We start from the raw sequence: 18,716 nt of genomic DNA, 5'->3' as shown, positions 1-18,716 counted from the left end.
CGTTTGAACATGATCTATTGCCCAAACGCCATTTGATCTATGGTCCTATAATAGTGTCTGGACTGATTCACAGTTATGACCAGACAGCAAAACGCATTACACGTAAAAAGAAATCAATACAAACTTTATTTGCTTTGAAATGTAATTCCCCCCGTTTCCCTGACACTCGAGCAAATTGGCGCAATTGAAGGGCTGTGATTGTCGCTTGTATTGTTGCTGTGCCAGTCCACCACGCTTTCTGTCAATGTGCCACTGCTATTCTCTGCCACTCAGCCTCGCAAACCTGTGGCAGCGGTACAGAATAGTGGATGCTTCGGCTTGAATCCACCCACTGTTACACCCACTTCAATGCTGAGAAGGGAGGCATGCCTGCTGAGTAATTGTAACGGAGTGCAATAGGCACTAGGCCTATAAACACGCCTCTAAATACAGTGAAACCTCTTAAGTCCAACGCTTTGAAATTGGAGCTAACCACAATTATTGTGGAAAAATAAGTCTTTGGGTCTTTCATGTTGCCTGGCATGTGAGGATCGCATGCTCACCTGACGAGACCTCATTTCAGCCAGAATCAATGGTTTGACTGTTTCACTTTCTTTTTGTGTTGGTTTAAAAAAAAAAAAAGCTGAAATGAGAAGATGAATGTGAACAGGAAGTTACTGTGAAACATGTTTAGCTGCTTTAAATTAGTAGGTTTAGGTGTTCACTTGAGGTCTTGCCAACTGTTTTTGTGAACAAAGAACTCGTTTGTATTTTCTGACAGTTGAGTCTCATCTCTTTGCGGTCTTGGACAATAGAGCAAAGAGCAAAAATGATGTAAACTGCTATGTTAGCCTCTCCGCTAGCTAGCTAGCAAGCTTGCCACACACTGGTTAGCTTCCAAACAAGTCACTTGTCAACAAATGTAGTGTGTTATACTTGTGCGCTATGTTATAAAGTTTTTCAGTTTACTTTTATGTTGGTTTGGTGTTTTTACTAATACATTTTTATTTCTTTATTTTCTAAGTTTTGTTTTGAAATCTGAATAAGATCAACTCATAAAATGCTAAACAAATTATTGAAAACATTCCACTGAGTGAGATGTGAAATAAAAATGGTAACAGTGAAACAAAAAAAAAGAAGAATGATAGTAGTAGAAATGATTAGAGATGAGGCTTGGTGTTTTTATTACTTTGGTCCAAGGGTGGCCGAGTTCAGTCCTCGAGAGCCCCTATCCAGCCTGTTTTCTATGTTTCGCACCACTAACACATCTGATTCATGATCAGGATCGTTATCGGGCTTCTGCAAAGCTTGCTGATGAGCTGATCATTCGATTCAGCTGCGCTGAACGAGGGAGACATGGAAAACAGGCTGGATAGAGGCTCTCGAGGACCGAACTTGGCCACCCCTGCTTTTGGTCTATAGACGCAGAGGTGTGTTTATTACTTTGGCCTCCAGTTAACATCCAGAGAGACTAAATGATATCCCAAGCAAGTGAAATAGCTAAAAAGTCTAGCTTTATTTTAACACTGGTTGCATTTGTTCCTATCATGAAAGTTGTAAACATGTCTTGAAGACACAAACTTTAAAGTCACAGGAGTCGGGATCAAAGCCAAAAGGGCTTTCAAACGTTGCCTTTCTTTTGGTAGACATTTGGATGGATGGAACGAGGGTTTTAAAGCACGAGTGTGATTAGAGCTGCCTCAATATGATGATCTCTTGAGCTTCTAATAGTGCTTTTTCCTCTGTCTCTGTCTTTGCTGCTTTTCGCTCTCTGTGAATGATTTTTATGCTTTGCTAAAACGTGGGGGCGTTGAGAGAGGATTTAAATGCAACGATCCCCCTCCTCTTATTTGTGTGTGTGTGTGTTTTGTTTTGGTGAATCTCGGCGTTTTTTTCTGCGAGCCTCTGATGACGACAGGGCAGCTTTAAGCCTGGCTGTGCCCACGGCAGCCTGCCGTCTCCGTGCTGCCCACTCTCCCCCCCCCCGTGTTGGCATGCCGGAGACGCGAGGGTGGGGTTCCTCTCGCGCAGACCCTGTCATTCCCAGGAAAGCCTACACGTCCACCCATGCAGGATTCCTGATCGGCCCCCATGTTAGGACTAGAAGAGCTCAAAAATGGCAAGTTTATAGGACCACGTAGCTTTTCGTTAGCTAGGTTAGCGAATATGCAGGGTTTTTAGACATGGTACGTTCGGCTCAACAAGTGAATCACAAACTGTAATGTTTAAAGCCAAACGCGACTGAACTGGACAATCGCTAAGACATTAGGCATGATGAGCTTGCCAAGAAAAAGTGGATTCCCCGGTCTTCCTGACATCTCTCCTCCAAAGATTGTCTCATTCCAAGATGGCTTTGGATTAAACGGCATTGAGATTCAATTTTTGTGGCTAACCCAGGACCTGGAATCCTGAGAATCTAATCAGATATCAGTATTTGGTGTGCAGTGTGTTTTATGTTGGCATCTGCTTGGTTAAATTGACTTGAATACAGGCTTGATATTTATTTTTGTTGTTGTGCCTCTGAGCATCCAGATGCTTTACCATGTTGCATGGGTTCCATTTCCGGTTCTGAGAATCATCATCGCACATTATTGTCTTTGTCATCTCTTGAAAAGTGGGGGACTAGTAACAAGTTAATGAAATTGAGCTTTTTATTAGACCATTACAAACCCTAACCTTCCATTCAGTAAATGCCAATTAGTAACTTCAATGGATAGTAACCTTAAATCTATTTTACTTCACATCCAAACTATATCAGAAATAAGATTTGCATTTTTACACTCCTACTTGAAACAAAGGAGGAATAAGTCTACTGGTGAGTGGTGATGTCATGATAAAATGTAATCCTTGTATTAAAATTTGCTCAGAAAGTTTACTGAGGTTGATAGCAAAGAATTGGCGAAAACGGCAGGTCTTTATTGGATATAAAACATGAACCTGTGCCTCCTGATTATTATTCAGTAGTCGTACGGGAAGTCTTACCTTTTCAATACATATACATTGATGGTAAGCTCTGTTCAAACTCATAATGATGCTTGGATAAACATGCAAGATTAAATTTCTATTTTTAAGAAGTACAGAAACGTAACATTTACCAGGCAATCATTTATCGACTGCTCGATGATGCTGTCATGCTAAAACATTCCTTTTTAACTCTTTGACTGCCAGACGTTTTCAGAAAAGGGATGCCGTGGGTGCCAGCCGATTTTAAGCATTTTGACTGATCTTTCAAGGTCCACAGAAAATTATGTGTTTGGACTATGGAAACACACATACTACCAAATGAAAGATTGGACTCTCATCTTTCATCAGAAAAAAAAAGAAGTTTGTTTCTACCTTATTCCCTTTTTGAGTAATCAACAATAGAAAAGGGTTAGTTTCACCTCTGTTTTGAAACAAACGTCTTTGGCACTCCTCCATAGGATTTTACTAAACGTTATTTAACGTTTTTGGCAGTCAAAGAGTTCATATGATCAGGTGACGTGACCCAAAATATCAAAACTTTACTCCTTGTGTTGATTTTTTTATTTTCCTGTTTAAGAACATTTCAGTCCTCATCTAAACTCTTATGTTCATAGTTTGCATAATAACTGATTTAAAAACTAAATGTAGACAAAACTTTGCGAAAGGATTACTGTGGTGCTTATGCTTAAAACTGGGTTAATTTATTTATTTTTCTCCCTCTGACAGCCTCTTTTCTTTTTACAAGCGCGTAATCCTGAAGTGAAGTGATCATATGAAGTTTACTTTAAGACACACATGCATGGCTTAGTGGCACTTTGCCCAAAATGTTTTGTGGTCCGGCACAGGGTTTAGTTACACTTGTGTCCCAATCCTCTGATTCACCTTCTTTAAGAACAGCTTCGGGGCTGCTCATTATACTTAACGCTCCATAATGCCTTCCCCTTCATCTCCTCAGTGCTCTTATTGTCTTAACTCTGAACGAGTCTAAGGGAAAAACAGGTTAATACACATTTGGCAGATAAAACAAGATGTTTACGCTCTTTTTTTTTTTTTTTTTTTTTTTTTTTTTTGGTTGAAAGTTTTTCGCGGGGAAATAATTCTCACAACTTTAGATTCTTTCATTTTAAAGTGTTTTTTTTTTTTCCCCCTGTCTTTTGTGTAATTGCTATGGTATCTTTTGACATTGGAAGTGGTGCTAGCAAATTAGCAATCAGGCCCATTGATGCATTGATTAACGTAAGGACGGTGGATGATAAAATTGCTTGGTCTATCTGTGCATTAGAAGCAAAGAAAATGATGTGCAGATTAATTGGTAATCCACTTACATTATTCGTTCTGGTTCTCATTCTTCCTTTCCTTTTCAGAGCAACACTCTGAAATCAGTAAAAACCCGACCTCCTATCTTGATGTAGCAAAATACCTGATTTAATTACCTCAAATGATTTTTCGTTTGGGAGATCTTTCCACTATAGCCACCTGCTCTTCCATTCAGTGCTTTTGCATGCTCGCAGCGGCAGATTAAGAGTTTTGAAGGCAAACTGTGACCTACACAAATACGACTATAGAGCATCAGCGTAAACGGGATAAGACGGCTCTTGAGCATCACTGTGACCAGTATGTTTACCATGGGTTTTGTTGTCCTAAAGGTTGATGTTTATGAATTATTAAGCAAAAGGTGGGATGGTCTTAGATTCAAGAAGCTTAAATTGTGAAATCTCTCATAAGCTTCCATTCCTACTAGCCAATCACATTGAATTTTGGTGGGCTTGTTTGTTGATCACCTCAACTGACTCGCACGACACCCCTCCCTGAATAAAAACACTAGAGATTTAGGTGGCTTTTCAAAACATGTATCTCGACATTTATCCATCTTAATCTTCTTAACATATTAAAGTGATTTCTTTTTTTTTTTCTCGTCTTTGACGCTGGAGTGGCTGAAGCTAAAAGCTTAGCACTCCTCATGGCACTAAGACCTTCAAGTCTTTGTGGACATCTTGTGCTGTTGAATAAGAGGAGATGTGGGCACAACTCAACCTGCTTCTCCACCACAGAGCCGTGCCCGCTGTGAGGCCATTTCATTTTGATTATATATATATATATATTTTTTTTATTCAGTCATTAGTCCAACTGTTGCACGCAGTCAGTGTTCTTAGGTTGGGCTCTGCCAGCACTGCCCACACTTTGGTGTTGGAGGTTTGGAGCCGAAACGAAAGCTCACAGAGTAGGTGTTTGCAGGATGCTTTCTTTCTTTCTTTCTTTCTTTCTGGGAATGTCAGGAGAGCTATCGATGATGAGCGACGACATGAAGTACTGTAGCTGAATGCCGTTGCTCGAGATGAGGGCTTTCTCAGATGATGCGTCTAACCTTTTCTTTCGCCGTGACACAAATCTGCATATCCGCAGTGACTGTTCCAATGTGTTTTTCTTAAAAAACACAATTTCAGTGAGCAGGCAGCTCAAAGGTCCCGGTCAAACTCAAATCCGGCTCGAGTCCTTATTTGCTTATATGCTCTGTGGAAGTGCCTCAGGGTAAATGTGTTGGCTCATTGCATCAGTAAAAGTGAAGTTTACATGTACTCATTGTGGCTGAAGTCTGACATGGTATTTAGCCTCATGTCTGTCTGCGTTAAAGTGGAGATGATGGGGGGGGGTCCGATGAATCGTGGCAATAGTTCACGCAAAGTACAGAATCAGAGTTGTTGGTCTGAATTGTTTTTATCGGTTTGAATATATTTGTGTATGTAAATTGATGGCTAATGAAAAGCATTCCTCATCCCACCTTGCCCAGGTGGTCGTAACTCCAATTTGTGGTTTTATAAAAAAAAAAAAAAAATGCAATGCAACTTTTAGGAAAGTGACCTGAAATTTTGACTGAATATTCGGTGTTTGTGTTAAATTGTATCTTCCCGTATATGAAATGTAATTGAACACAGCAGCTCCACACAGATGAGCACTTCAAGCAAAACCATGAGTGCTTGCTTCTTTTCATGTCACAGCCAATAGAAGAAATTGATTGGAACAGGGTGTCTTAAGAGGACTGGATTTTCCTCAACCATCATACTAGAAATTAAAAAAAAAATAAAAATGTCTTTGTCCAAATCCTATCGAGTGGTATTTCAGTTTTTTTTCCTTAAATGAAAAGTTGATATTGTTGTAGGGAGGTAAAAAAAAAAGACTTTTTTCATGTGTGCAGGAATGTAGATTTCTTCCTTCCGTGAAATCCTAATTGTGCCTTGGAGGCCTGCTAGGCTATCTGTGCTCAGCTCAGCTCAACAGGATTTGTGTGTGTGTTTTTTTGTGTGTGTGTGTGTGTGTGTGTGTGTGTCTATTTGCTTCAACGTGCATATAACCTCTTTCATTGCACAAGATGCAGAATTTTCTTTCTTTATTTGTTTACATTTGCCGATAGGCTGATCCTGTACATCTGTACTTTGATTTTTGTTTTTTGTCAAAGCTATTGAAAGTTGAATTTTTTTTCTTTCCTCATCAAATATTTGTGCGAGGCAGATTCCAGGCCAAGCTTTTACGGTTGATCTTGTCGATGGCGCAAGTTGATCATTTATAGGACAAGAAAATACCTATTGGGTCAAAACAATCTGTCTGAGGTATTTCTTGAATTATTGCTGTACGTTTATGCAAATCCAGGATAAAATCCTGTCTGCCTGCAGCAACATATCCTCCTGGATTCCGTCTATGTGAGAAAGGCAGGTTGTGGTTGACAGTCAAAAAGGAATTGCGACGACATATATGCCAAGATTATTGCTGTAGTCATTAATTGTTGCCTGAAAGGGGATAAGGATTACCACTCCTATAGAACTCTCTCTCTACACCTGTCCTTCCTTAGATCTAACCACATTACATTTTTTTTCCTTATTTCAGTATCAGTTCAAGTTGGCAAAAATAAGAGGCTGATTTATTCAAATGAATCATCGGCGCTGCAAATGATTCAATATGTGCCACATTCAGATGGGTGATATATTATTCCCTTGGGGAGAGGCAAAGCTGGAGCTGTTTTATTTGTGCTGTCTTTATCAGTGTGTCAAGCAGAAAGGCTGAGCTTGTTCTCTATGAATGGACGAGCCCTTGAACCATAAACCTGTACCTCCTCTGATAACACTGCATTGTGATCATAAGTGCCATTCTCTGTGACAGCACTAAATATATCAACACGTACAAAATGATCTGTCAGATGTTTTTTGTTTTTGTTTTTGTTGTTATTTAAAATTTTGTATATAAACCACTTCAACACGAAAGCTTGTCAGTCCGGCGCGCACAATGCATTTTTAAAAGACATATCGAGGATTTAATATACACACACACACACACAACAATGATGATCTCATCAATTTACTGACTAAAGACTTACTCATGATAAAATCTGGACCTGTTTAATTGAACACAACGCTGAACTCCTCGCAGGATGCCATGGCCTACTCTCTTCTATTAATGGCAACAGGTGGATGCACTGGACCATTATAAACACTGCCATCTAATGGAAGAACATTTAATTGCTCTGGCACGCGGATTATATATTTGTAATTGTAGCAGCCACTAAGAGTGTTCCCTGAATTCGTCAGAGCCCAAGTGATGACATGGCCCTGATTGTCAGACGGGTGTGCTGGTGACATTGGAACACAGACGGTGCTTGTCTGTTTGAAATATTCTCTTTCAAGCTTCCAAGCCTTGGGCAGTCCTCCCTCCTAGTCTCCCAACACCCAGCTTCGCCCACTGAAACAAGACTCTTCCATACTGGAAAATCCGGCCCTGTCAACTGGCAGTCTGGACTACGTTCAGCTGACAGAACCCCCCCCCCCCCCTCTCACTTAATAATCACTAGAGTTTGCCACCCCATGTAGATGCCTTTTGGTCGGCATCCATGGATGGCGTCAATAGCATCTTCCTACACAACAGTGACTGCGCGGAGGGCACTAGCAAATGTGGGAATAATTTACACTTTCTCACTGTACTACCATCAGAAACCATAATTAATCATGATAGAAAAAATGTGGAAGCCATCTTGGCTGGTGAAACACGCAGTGCCTGTGAACAGCCCTGACGCCTTGAACCGCTCCGAGGGCCAAATAGAAATGGGTGTCAAGAGGACTTAGAACTAAACTCGCAGCAGAATTTTGTCAGCGTTTTTAAAATGTGTAAATTCTTAATCTTCCATGCATGAAACAAACTGCTAGTAAGGTCTGAATGACGGCACAGTTTAAATTAGAGTTACACAATATGAGTTCATAATAGCTTTATTCAACTTCTTCTATTACAGCCAGTATAACTGGCAGAATTGTAGTTAATGTACTGTACATGTATTAATTTGAGCAGTGGGGAACTTTTTTTCCTATAGGGGCCTCAGAGGTCCATAATATCCAACATTTGACACAAATAGTATAATATTAACGTAAGCTACTGTAACATTGTACAGTTTGAACAGTAAGGCTCTGCTTGAATGTAGAAAATAAATGTTAAGTTATATAAAAATTGTATTAAAAACAAACAGTTCACTTTGAGATTAAATGAAAGAGATTGACCTTAAAAGTTAAATACAACTGAACTGTGCTAATGCTATGATTCTTTTGCATACAACTAGCAGGACTTGTCACTGTTCCATAGTGCCTCATTGAGGTCGTAGGTGAGCTGGAGCCTATCCCAGCTGACTTTGGGCAAACTTAGCCAAACAACCGTTCATGCCTACAGTCACAGTCTTGAATTAGCCTAACATGCAAATGTTGGGAATATGTGAGTAAACCAGAACTCCTGCAAGCAGACAGAATATTGAAACTCCACACAGAAGGATTCCAACCCAGGATCTTCTGACTGAGGTAGGCAAACGTCCTAAAGGCCTACTAGATACCCCAATCCGACGTCGGCCAAATGTGACCGTCGCGTAGCAAACTGATGTAAATACACAACGCACCGACCCTGACTATTACATACCTTCAGCGCATGCGCAAGAAGTAATTCCCCTTCCATACTATCGGCGGCGGTAGTCATTATTCCTAAAGGAAACCGGAAACCTCTTTACGTGGACGGGACATAAAAACGTAAACGATGTGAAAAAGTAGTTATTTACTAATTACAAACAGTTGCTATACTTCTCAAGTATAAAAGTAAATCCTACCTGCTATATCCAGTCGTGTGCCCATGTCATGCCATAGTTTGGCTTTTATACCTTTTTCGGCATACCCTTTAACGGTAATATCATACAATGCCGGTCTCTTGAACCAGAGAAAGTCATCTTCCCGATCTTCTGTCCAGTCAGACATTGTCTATTCAAATGCATACAGCAGGGTGACTATGTGCAAAATGGACCAGGCTTTCCCTCAGTACTGTTTATCCACGTTCGTCACTTCCTCTTCTTGCCCCGCGCGCTAATTTGCTAGCTAACAGTCAATCACAGTGATCAAATGCCCCAACGCCGATTCGTCATGTCGTCGACATGTCAAATTTTCTGGAAAGGCTCCCTCCGACGCATTCCAACTCGATTGGTGTATCTAGGCCGTAGTAAATTCATGAAAAAGGTAACGGTGCAAATGGTTGGTTGTATATTGACAATTTCTTTGGGTTCAAACTGAAGTTTAATTTGTTTTAGAAATATTTGTGTACACGCATGACAAGTTGACAACTTTCTTTAGTCTAAAGTCATTATGCTTTTGAATCAAAGTAAAAGTATTAGCTGTTGATGGAACAGCATGCTTTGACTTCATAGCATGCTGCTTGCTTGACAAGGTAATTACGGGCATGAGTCTAAACATTATAATTTGCCCTGTTTGAATGTGCTGTGTTCTGATCAGCATAACTACCAGCACATGTCAAAAAATATGTTGACCTCATTTAGCATGGCGGGATATGAAGTTCATATTCCCTGTGCACGTTCCCTCTCGAGTACCTGATAGTGGTAGTTACCGTGCTTGAGTGTTTGCATTTGCAGGGATTCGCTTTCACGGCTGTGAGTAGGTGTGCAAAGCATCCACCAGAAAGTGTCGGAAGCCGCAGCTAGCAAGATGGCATCCAGGGTGACTAATAAGCTTAACATGAGCACGGCTGTGGTGAAAGAAGTCGTCAGTGTTGAGAGAAATGCAGAAATTGTTCCCTAGGCTGATACTAATTCCTTCACCCCCCCCCCCCCCCCAAAGCTTCAATCACACTGAACCATTTCAATGTTTGGTATAGCTTCATACCACAGAACTCGGAATACACAAACAGACTGAATTTTACAATTCATCAAAGTACCGTAGTATTTCCTACAACTTTTGAGTAAAGTGATACAACATTCAAGACTTTTTTTTTTTTTTTGAAATGTTGATTTGTCATGAGTTACCAATGTGAGTATGAGCGATCAAAATGTATCGTTAAAATGGTGTGATTATGTAATTATGGAGACTTAAATGATTATTTCCAATTGGATTTCTCTTGAGCCGGTGCCTCCTCATAGCTCACCGCTGCGCTTGGCTAATATAACGCGAGGGAGTCTATTAGCTCTGTTGTTTTTGGCCCCACATGATGCCTTTTTTTATATCAACATGTGACTTTCCCTTGACCATGTGGCTCCTCCAAAGTGTGGATTTCTAAGCCACTTCACACTCCGCTCCTGTGTGGGAGGCAGGCTGAGTTTAAAAATAGGCAGGTTTGTAGGTAGTGAGCAAGCCGTGCCCGCATGAGGCACTTAAGAACATGCTGGGGTTTATTGGCGTTCTCTTTGCGTACGAGTTGTGTCAATACTCAGGAGTCTCGGGTCGAAATGTTTAGATGGCTTATCTCTATCTTGACAATCATTTAGTTTATTACACTAAGTTGATGGCAGATTAGTACTATCTTTCACAGGTGATTGGTTGCTTCTATTTCAAGCCAAGTAGAAAGCATTATGCTTTCCTCCATTTAATCATACAGACGCTCCCCAACTTACGAACGAGTTACGTTCCGAGCGATTGTTCGTAAGGTAAATTTGTTCGTAAGTTGCTTCAGTGCTATATTTTGTATTATAATTTATGTTTAAAGAGAATATGTACAGTACTGTACTACGTATGTTAGAGAGAGAGAGCGAGAGACACACACAGTATGTACATGTACGTAATAAGATAAATAAAATTAAGTTTAACTTACTTTTGGAAGATGTACTCGATGCTTAAAGATTTGATGGAGGAGGAAGAGGAGGAGGATTTTATATCATGAGAGGTTCTTCGTCGTCGCTGGAATGGGATTCAAAAGTTACTTCCTCCTCCGTAACTTCAATGTAGGAAGAAGTTGAGGGTCGCGGAGAAGAAGATGAGGGTTGATGAGTATCTTCCTTGGAGGATTTACTAGAAACTGGCCGAAAGAAGCGATCTAACTACGATTGCACAGTTTTCTTCTTTTTTCATCATAAATGATGCGGTAGCACTGTATGGCATCATTCAATTGATTTGCAACCTTTGCGCACGATCAATATTTGGGTCTTGCTGCTCGAAGAGTGCGATGGCTTTATCAATGAGCGACAGGCGTTTCTTCTTCTTCCTCCTCCTCGACACGTTGCTGAGCCTCCAATGCTGGGTGAGCTCTCACAGCGCCAAGCGTCGGTATTAGCGGCGGAAAGAAGCACTACAGTACTCGGAAAAAGGTGCGCAATAAAAAATCTAACTTACAGCATCTCGTTTCGAACATTTTTTGACATGCGCGCAGACATGTTCGTATGTACCGTTGTTCGTAACACGAATATTCGTAAGTAGGGGAGCGTCTGTACCTTTTTGCTAATGCTACCTACTTGGCTTGACAAAACTCTTTTTCTTTATTTTCTTTCCTTTCTTTTCTTTTTTTAAACACAACCTCAAAGCGAGCAATTTTAATGGTGAGCTGTTGTTGTTCTGTGGCCCATTGCTGATGTTCCCAACCATGGAGGCTTTCATGATGCTGATGCCCGGGGGGGGGAAATGACGTTTGCTAGCTTTTGAACATAAAAGATGGGATCAGGGCTGTTATTAATGAAAACGAGAGCCCGTCTCACCTGTAAGGTGGCTGAGTGACCTCTTCCATCTCCTTTTCATCTTTTGCTGTTCAGGCCACATTTTTGAGCGGGATTCAATTACCGCTGCCTGTTTGACCCGTTTGACCAGAACCACTAGGATTAACTCCCATCTTGTGACCCTTACAGTGGCGCAGCAGTCAGCCTCCTTTCTCTGTCGCACAGTCAGCCTTTCGCTGGTGTCTCCAAAATGAGACTGTCACTATAGACAGAGAGCTGTGCTTTGAGATACGAGTGATCTGACTTGCAAGTTTTTAAGATACGAACATTCGTTCAGCTCATTCCTTTTGTGTGTGTGTGTTTGACTTGTGAGCAACAATTCAATATTCTTGTTTGCTGCTTAAAAGTTGTGGAGTCGAGTTCAGTGCCACCAGTTCGGCCGATTGTGAACAATTCTTTTGTACAAGAAGCTTAAAGTTGTTTACTGCCAGTTGAAGTGAAGTCAAACTGAGCATCAATCAACATTTTCATTCCGTTTGGCCGTTCAGATACATTCTAATCGGAATACGTGGCTCCATGTAAACCAGGCTAATGACTATCCATATGACTGCCGTATACTGCCCCCAGGTGGCCAAGGCGTGGACACCAGAAGGAGCAGCACAATGTCCATTGAACTGAAGCAAAAAATATGTCAAAACCTTTCATTCTTCACCCTTAATTTTATCATTACTGTTGTTTTTTTTACTGTACAATGAAGATAGAGAGATTTTCCTACTTTCCTTATCTCATGGAACCAATGTGTTACAGTTTTGATGTTTGGGTTTTGAATCCCGTCTCTGGCTTCCTCTGGAGTTTGCATGCTCTCCTTATGCTAGTGTTTTTTTTTTTCCCTTGGTATTCCCGCTTCCTTCCACATATTCGGTTAATAGAAGACTCTAAATGTATACGATGTGTGAATGGTACTTTTCGCACCCTTCTTGTGTTTTCAAGTATTATTTTTCCGTGCAGAGAGATCGATCTTTCAGCCTTGCTCTAAGCTGCATCAGATGCTTATTAAGCCCTAGCGCTCTCGTAATCACAACACAGATACCTGTTAATTACCAAACAAGTTCAAATGTTTTTCAGACTTAAACTGGGATTTCAGAGTGATGCGTTGCCAAGTTGTGGGTCGAACGGTGTGCGCATGGTTAACCATTTCACGGAACGCCGCCGGGTCTGATGTAGATGAGGAGGGGAGGATAAAGCAGCGGGTGTATTAATAGGCAGCTACGTGGACGACACTGTTTGCTAACGGGTCAGGGATAAAGCGTGAACTTGTAAACTCGCAAAGGGGCTTCCTCCATTCCTCCCCTCGTCTAGCTACCTCACTATTGCCCTTCGTGGTGTCATCACTTAGCAGAGCCGGGCTCGATAGCATAGGCCGCTCTATGAGGGGAGCGATTAGACAACTCTCTGATTCTCATCCCCAGCAGAGTTCACGCAAAGGTAAGCCAGGAGTTTACATCCAGAGAGATACTGAACCGCTCTTTGTTCTTATTTGTAGTTATATCAGTGGCAATGGGTGGGGTTTCCATGTTTTTAAATTATTACCGTTTCACAGTATAGGGTGTTGATTTGATTCATGTGTGAAGATTGGCGATATGTCAACACATCTAATGAGACCTTTGCTCAGTGGGCATCTAAAAGATTTAACTCCAAGTGTGTTTTGTATGGAGCTTTTTGGTGCCATGTTATGATCGTTTTTTTTTTTTTTTTGCTAATGTGTTTTCACAGTTAACCCTATTTATTTATTTATTTCTATTGCACCGCAAACGGGTAGAAGTGTTGTCGGTGGAAAAATGTAACGAGAACCATACAGCCAGAACTGGAACTTACTGAGACAGGGTGGGAAAGGGTCTGGCCTCTTTCGGTAATTCTTTTTCTTTTTTTCTTTTTTTTTTCTCTCTCTACTTGTGAGCAAAATTTTGAGATACGAGCACTGTACAGGGATGTGATTTTTCCGCTAATTCGCGGAATTCCACTTTTTTTATCTCCCCCCCCCCCCCAAAAAAAAAAAACTTTTTTTTTTTTTTTTTTTTAGTAGTTCATTGTGTATGCACATGACACGACAGATAACATCTTCTGCTATAACAAAGACATTTGTGGTATGCTCTAATATGAGTTACTTTTCATTTGGTCATGATACAATTATTTGTTCATGAAATTTGAATTCTTCAACATTATTTATGTGTTAACTTAGTAATCACATTAGTTAGATATGATGATATTCTCAGTGATAGTTTTTAAAAGCAAAGGCAGTCCAATGTTTTTGAATGTGACTGATTTTGAGTTGACTAAAACTGCCATTTTATATGGGATAGTTCAATATACAAAATTAACTAAATTGAAAATTTATGCTGTTGTTTTGTCTATTTCTTTGTCATGTGAGTGCATTGAAAGTACTTAAAAACACGGAAAACCCATGAGCTCCGGGGGGCTTTGCCCCCCTTGTCCCCCCCACCAGGGCACTGCCCTGGACCTAGCTGGGTGCCAGCGGCCCCCAGACCCCCGGCTAAATTTTCAGATAATTTCACTTTGGTCAAATCACATCCCTGACTGTATGGTGGCAGTGAACTCTACTTGGCTCACTTCGTAACAAGCAGCAGTTTAACAGAGTGGATTATCATTTTAAAAAAAAGAGTTTTCATGCCGTTTATTGCTTCTCCCAGTTAAATTTTGCTGTCAACTAAACAAAACAAACAGAATTACACATTTTGATGTTAAAACAACCTCATAGTTTTGTTTTAGATAATCTTGTTTAGCTTAATGCTAACAAAAAGTGCAACAAGTATCTGGATTTGAAGTTTTATGACCCTTCAAGGCACACAAGAAACAGATCAAACATACCCCAATTTGGGTTTTAGAAAACAAAACAAAATGACTGATCCAATATATGGCTCAATTTGACCCAACGAAAAATTGGGCCATTTTGTATATAACAACCCCATAAATTGGATGATTTTGTACAAAGCAACACAGAAAATGGATCAAATTGACCCAAGTGGATCAGTCCATTGACTCAAAATGGGTTACTTTTGAGCCAAGTCTTTTTAGACTGCAATTGATGGACCATTTATCCTCTACGAAGAACAACTAATATTACTGTGGCTTACTGAACACTTTAGACCGGCTCCATGTATACCCATATGTCCATTTTATGCCCCATGTGGCCAAGGTGTGCGTTTCAATTCTTTATTACATTCTCTTTGATTATGTTATTATGGTATGCTTTTATAAAGTAAAATATTAGTGCTGTTTTCTGTTACCAAAAAAAAGCAAACATTACAATTGGAACAGATTAATGGCATTTGTTTCAATGGGGTATGAATTTGAGATGCAACCATTTTTAATGTCTACTCTATTTCATAGTTGCACACCTTCAACCTCTCGGAAAAGTGCCTTAAAGGTTTTTTTTTTAAGTGATTAGTACCCCGCTTAAAAGTAAAGAATTTAATCAAGCAAAGGCAAGCTTGATAATGGGATAATGGTGTATCCCGAAGGTGATTAATATGCTTTATTTGGTCATACACACAAATCCTCATCTTTCACGATGCAAGCTTCCTTATGCAGAAGCATAGCCTTCATGTTCTTAGACAAACTTTAGCCTGGAGGAGAAGAGTCTTATGGGAGATGTTTTTTTTTTTTTTTATGTGCAGTTTCTCGAACCCTTAATGCAAATCTTTTAGGCAACTATGAGCCCAGGCTAAGCCTAACTAGCTCTTGCGTCACCAGTTAGAGAAGCCTTGTCAGTTGAGGGTTATTTCCTCAGACAGCCGGTAACTGACGTGAACTGGAACCACACGATGTGATCCCAAGTTGCCGTTTTGTTGGGAGGTTGATCCCAAGAGGATGCACCGGTCCGTCTTTCCCACCTCCAGTCTGCATGCGGGGCCTTTTACACACCGCGTGTGACAATCAGTGGTACCGTTAACCTTTTAATAGAGCTTGACGGAGCTAAATAACGATGTGTTAAGTTAAATGAAAAATGTAGCGCCATAATAGAATTGTGCTTTACAAATGTTGATTTCTCTTTAGCAGCAATGATGACAGCTGATAAAGTAGCGTTCCATAATGTGTTTTTTTTTTTTTTTAGTCTGGCCTCCTACAGTATCCACCTCTTTGAATGTGCTCTGTTCAAACATATTTTGATACAACATTTAGTTGGTTTGAGCCCTGTTAAATTATTTCAGATGGCAAAGCATGCATCTGTTTTTCCCTGGAGTCTTTCACACGTATCTGTGTGCAATTAATGTGGATTTTGACAGATGGAGAGAAAAAAAAAATGTCCTCGTGTAAGAGAGAGGGAGAGAGAAGGGTACATGCCACAATGTGTGAAGTGCAAGCATGGAGGGATCTTCTCTTGTATTTTTTTTTGCTGCCCGTGCCAGATGGACCGGGCGAAATTCTAACAGGTAGAAATGCAACAGCCCAAGTATGCCCAGAAAGCATCCGAAATTACAGTTTATAAAACAATGTCAACTGTTCCAAATGTGGCTTTAAGAAAACGTCGTCTCCATCCATGAAAAATGCTCATGAAATATGCTATAAATGGCTATTTCTTTGAATGATAATTGTGACTGGGAGTCATGTTTAATTCAAAGTGTGTGTTATGAACACATCAGACTTGAAAATAAGTCCATTATCACAGTGTCTTTGCCTGGTAGCAAACGTGTACAAAATGAGGATTACAGAACTCGTGAGAAGGCAACAGGTCATGGTTGGTAAGCTGCCCGGGGGGGTCACTGATATAGAGTCACTTTTGACAGGCTGTGGAGGAGGCTCCATTGTTGCCGGTGTGTCTGCATGTTACCTGCAGGCACTATCGCTGAGACTACAGTATTATCCTGTTATTAGGCTTAGTTGTTTACGCTTATTACTGCTTGTCAGGTAGGCAGAGAATCCCTTCTCAAAATGAGCATCTAAAGGAAAATACATGGCTGCTACTTGATCATAGGCTGGTACATTGGATTTGGATTATTTCTAAGAATGCCTTGATAGGACACAACAAACAGGAAATTTAATTTCTTGTTGACACAAACAGACAAATACTTTGTTAAAAAAAAAAAATCCAGCCTAAAGTGTACTATGCAAAGTGAGAGCATCAGCTGTGATTAAAATGTATCCGTTTCGTAGAGGAAGTGAACATTAAGAGGAAAAAAAAAAAAAATCATCATATGGTCTGGCAGATTTTGGGCGTAGGACCAGGGATGACAAATGTGCTCTCGCAATAATTCAATCTGTTCTCATAAGTCTGTAACTTTTAGGGACAGACAGAATGAAAATGTTCCGGCAATTAGGCCGCCAAGTCAGCGTCCAATAAGTGTGATCAAGTGTCAGTTGAGATGCCTCTTTTCTCACTTTATCTAATGACAGATTGAGGGGTATTAAGATAGTTGGTAAGTGGCAGCAAGTTAACTGTGATCATTTGAACGAGAGGATTTGGATTTTGTCAGATTGGAATTGTCTGAATAGTTTTTGTTGCCAAGCGATGTGATGCCAGGTTTGAGAATACAGTGTGGAACCTCCAAGGCTGAATTCCTCAAAAGTGGGACAATTTGGGTTGTCACCTCAAAACGATATCTTGGGCGACTTATTTATCGAGGGTGTTAATGATGATAAAGAATAAAAGTGTATGGTGTTAATGATGATATAAAAGAACTCAAGAAAAGTGTACGTTAACGAAGGATGGGAGAGTACCAATAACGATGTGAGTCTCAAGTCAATGCCGGTTTTATTTCAATTGATCGGAAACTTGTAACAGCGGACAATTCCGATTGTGGCAGGAACTGAATGTCATGCATGATTGACAGAATATTTTTCAAAATTAGCCAAATCCACGTCAATTCTGTCATATGCCCATTTAGATGCTGTTTCTCTAAGTGTATATACTGAATATGTATGTACGGTTTATATTAATGCAAATACTGTAGTGTTTTAATTTGAACTCCATTTAATATTATTTTAAATAGGTTACAAAAAAATCTATATTTATCCAAATCTACTGATATGAAATCGTCCAGCCCAATTTTCCAACTTCACAGTGTCATATTTAAATTGTTAACAACCTGTATTATTGATTTGCCTTTAAATCTATTTTGAACAGAGACTGAAACTCTGGGAAGGTCTCAGTTTTATTTGCACTTTTTGGTCATTTATTAGTTCCACCACAGTGACTGTAACCTAACAAAAGGTCTTTCTTTAAAATGATCTCTTTGGATTAATAATAAGTTAATATATTATACTTTTTGCTGTTATTTTAACACCGGCCTTCGTGTTCACACGTGAGATCAAGTATATCAAACCGCAACAGTTTTAGCATTCTTACATGTTATGCAATTATGACAATTAAAAAAAAAAAAGTTTAATAATATGATGATGATGATGTGGGGCTCTTGTGTTTGCAGAACACATTTTACACTCTGGTGATGGTTGATCCTGATGCTCCAAGTCGCTCTTCACCGTCACAACGTTACTGGAGGCACTGGCTCGTCACAGACGTGAAGGTACTTAAGTTCATGATGTTTTGTTGCAGTATCAGATTGGGACTCAGTTATTGGCAAATGCTCAAAATCAAGTGAATCGTTCTGGGGTGCAAAAAAAAAAATAAATAGAATTGGGACATCCCTACTTTGAACCTCATGTGTTTAGATCACTTTTTCTTGGCTCGTGTTTACATGCGCGCCGCGCCGGGGCCGGAAATTATGAATGGTGCCGAGGCCCAAGTTGGTGAAAAAGGCGATGCCAAGTTGCAAAATGTCGATTTTCGGTATCGTGCACCCGCCGCAATAAACGC

General features: G+C 40.2%; 1 protein-coding gene across 2 annotated transcripts in view; it reads left to right on the top strand.

Annotated features, from left to right (window-relative positions):
* pebp4 (phosphatidylethanolamine binding protein 4) overlaps positions 1–18,716 on the top strand; it is a 59,124-nt gene that overhangs the window by 2,946 nt on the left and 37,462 nt on the right. For both annotated transcript variants that reach the window (XM_077561620.1, XM_077561619.1), the window contains exon 4: positions 18,328–18,426. In XM_077561620.1, coding sequence (XP_077417746.1) covers positions 18,328–18,426 — 99 coding nt within the window. The remainder of the gene's footprint in view (positions 1–18,327; positions 18,427–18,716) is intronic.

The sequence above is a fragment of the Vanacampus margaritifer genome, chromosome 3 (assembly GCF_051991255.1).
Source record: "Vanacampus margaritifer isolate UIUO_Vmar chromosome 3, RoL_Vmar_1.0, whole genome shotgun sequence".
Classification (NCBI taxonomy): domain Eukaryota; kingdom Metazoa; phylum Chordata; class Actinopteri; order Syngnathiformes; family Syngnathidae; genus Vanacampus; species Vanacampus margaritifer.
Note: the sequence above shows the minus strand (reverse complement) of the source record. Positions and strands in the feature narration are given on the sequence as shown.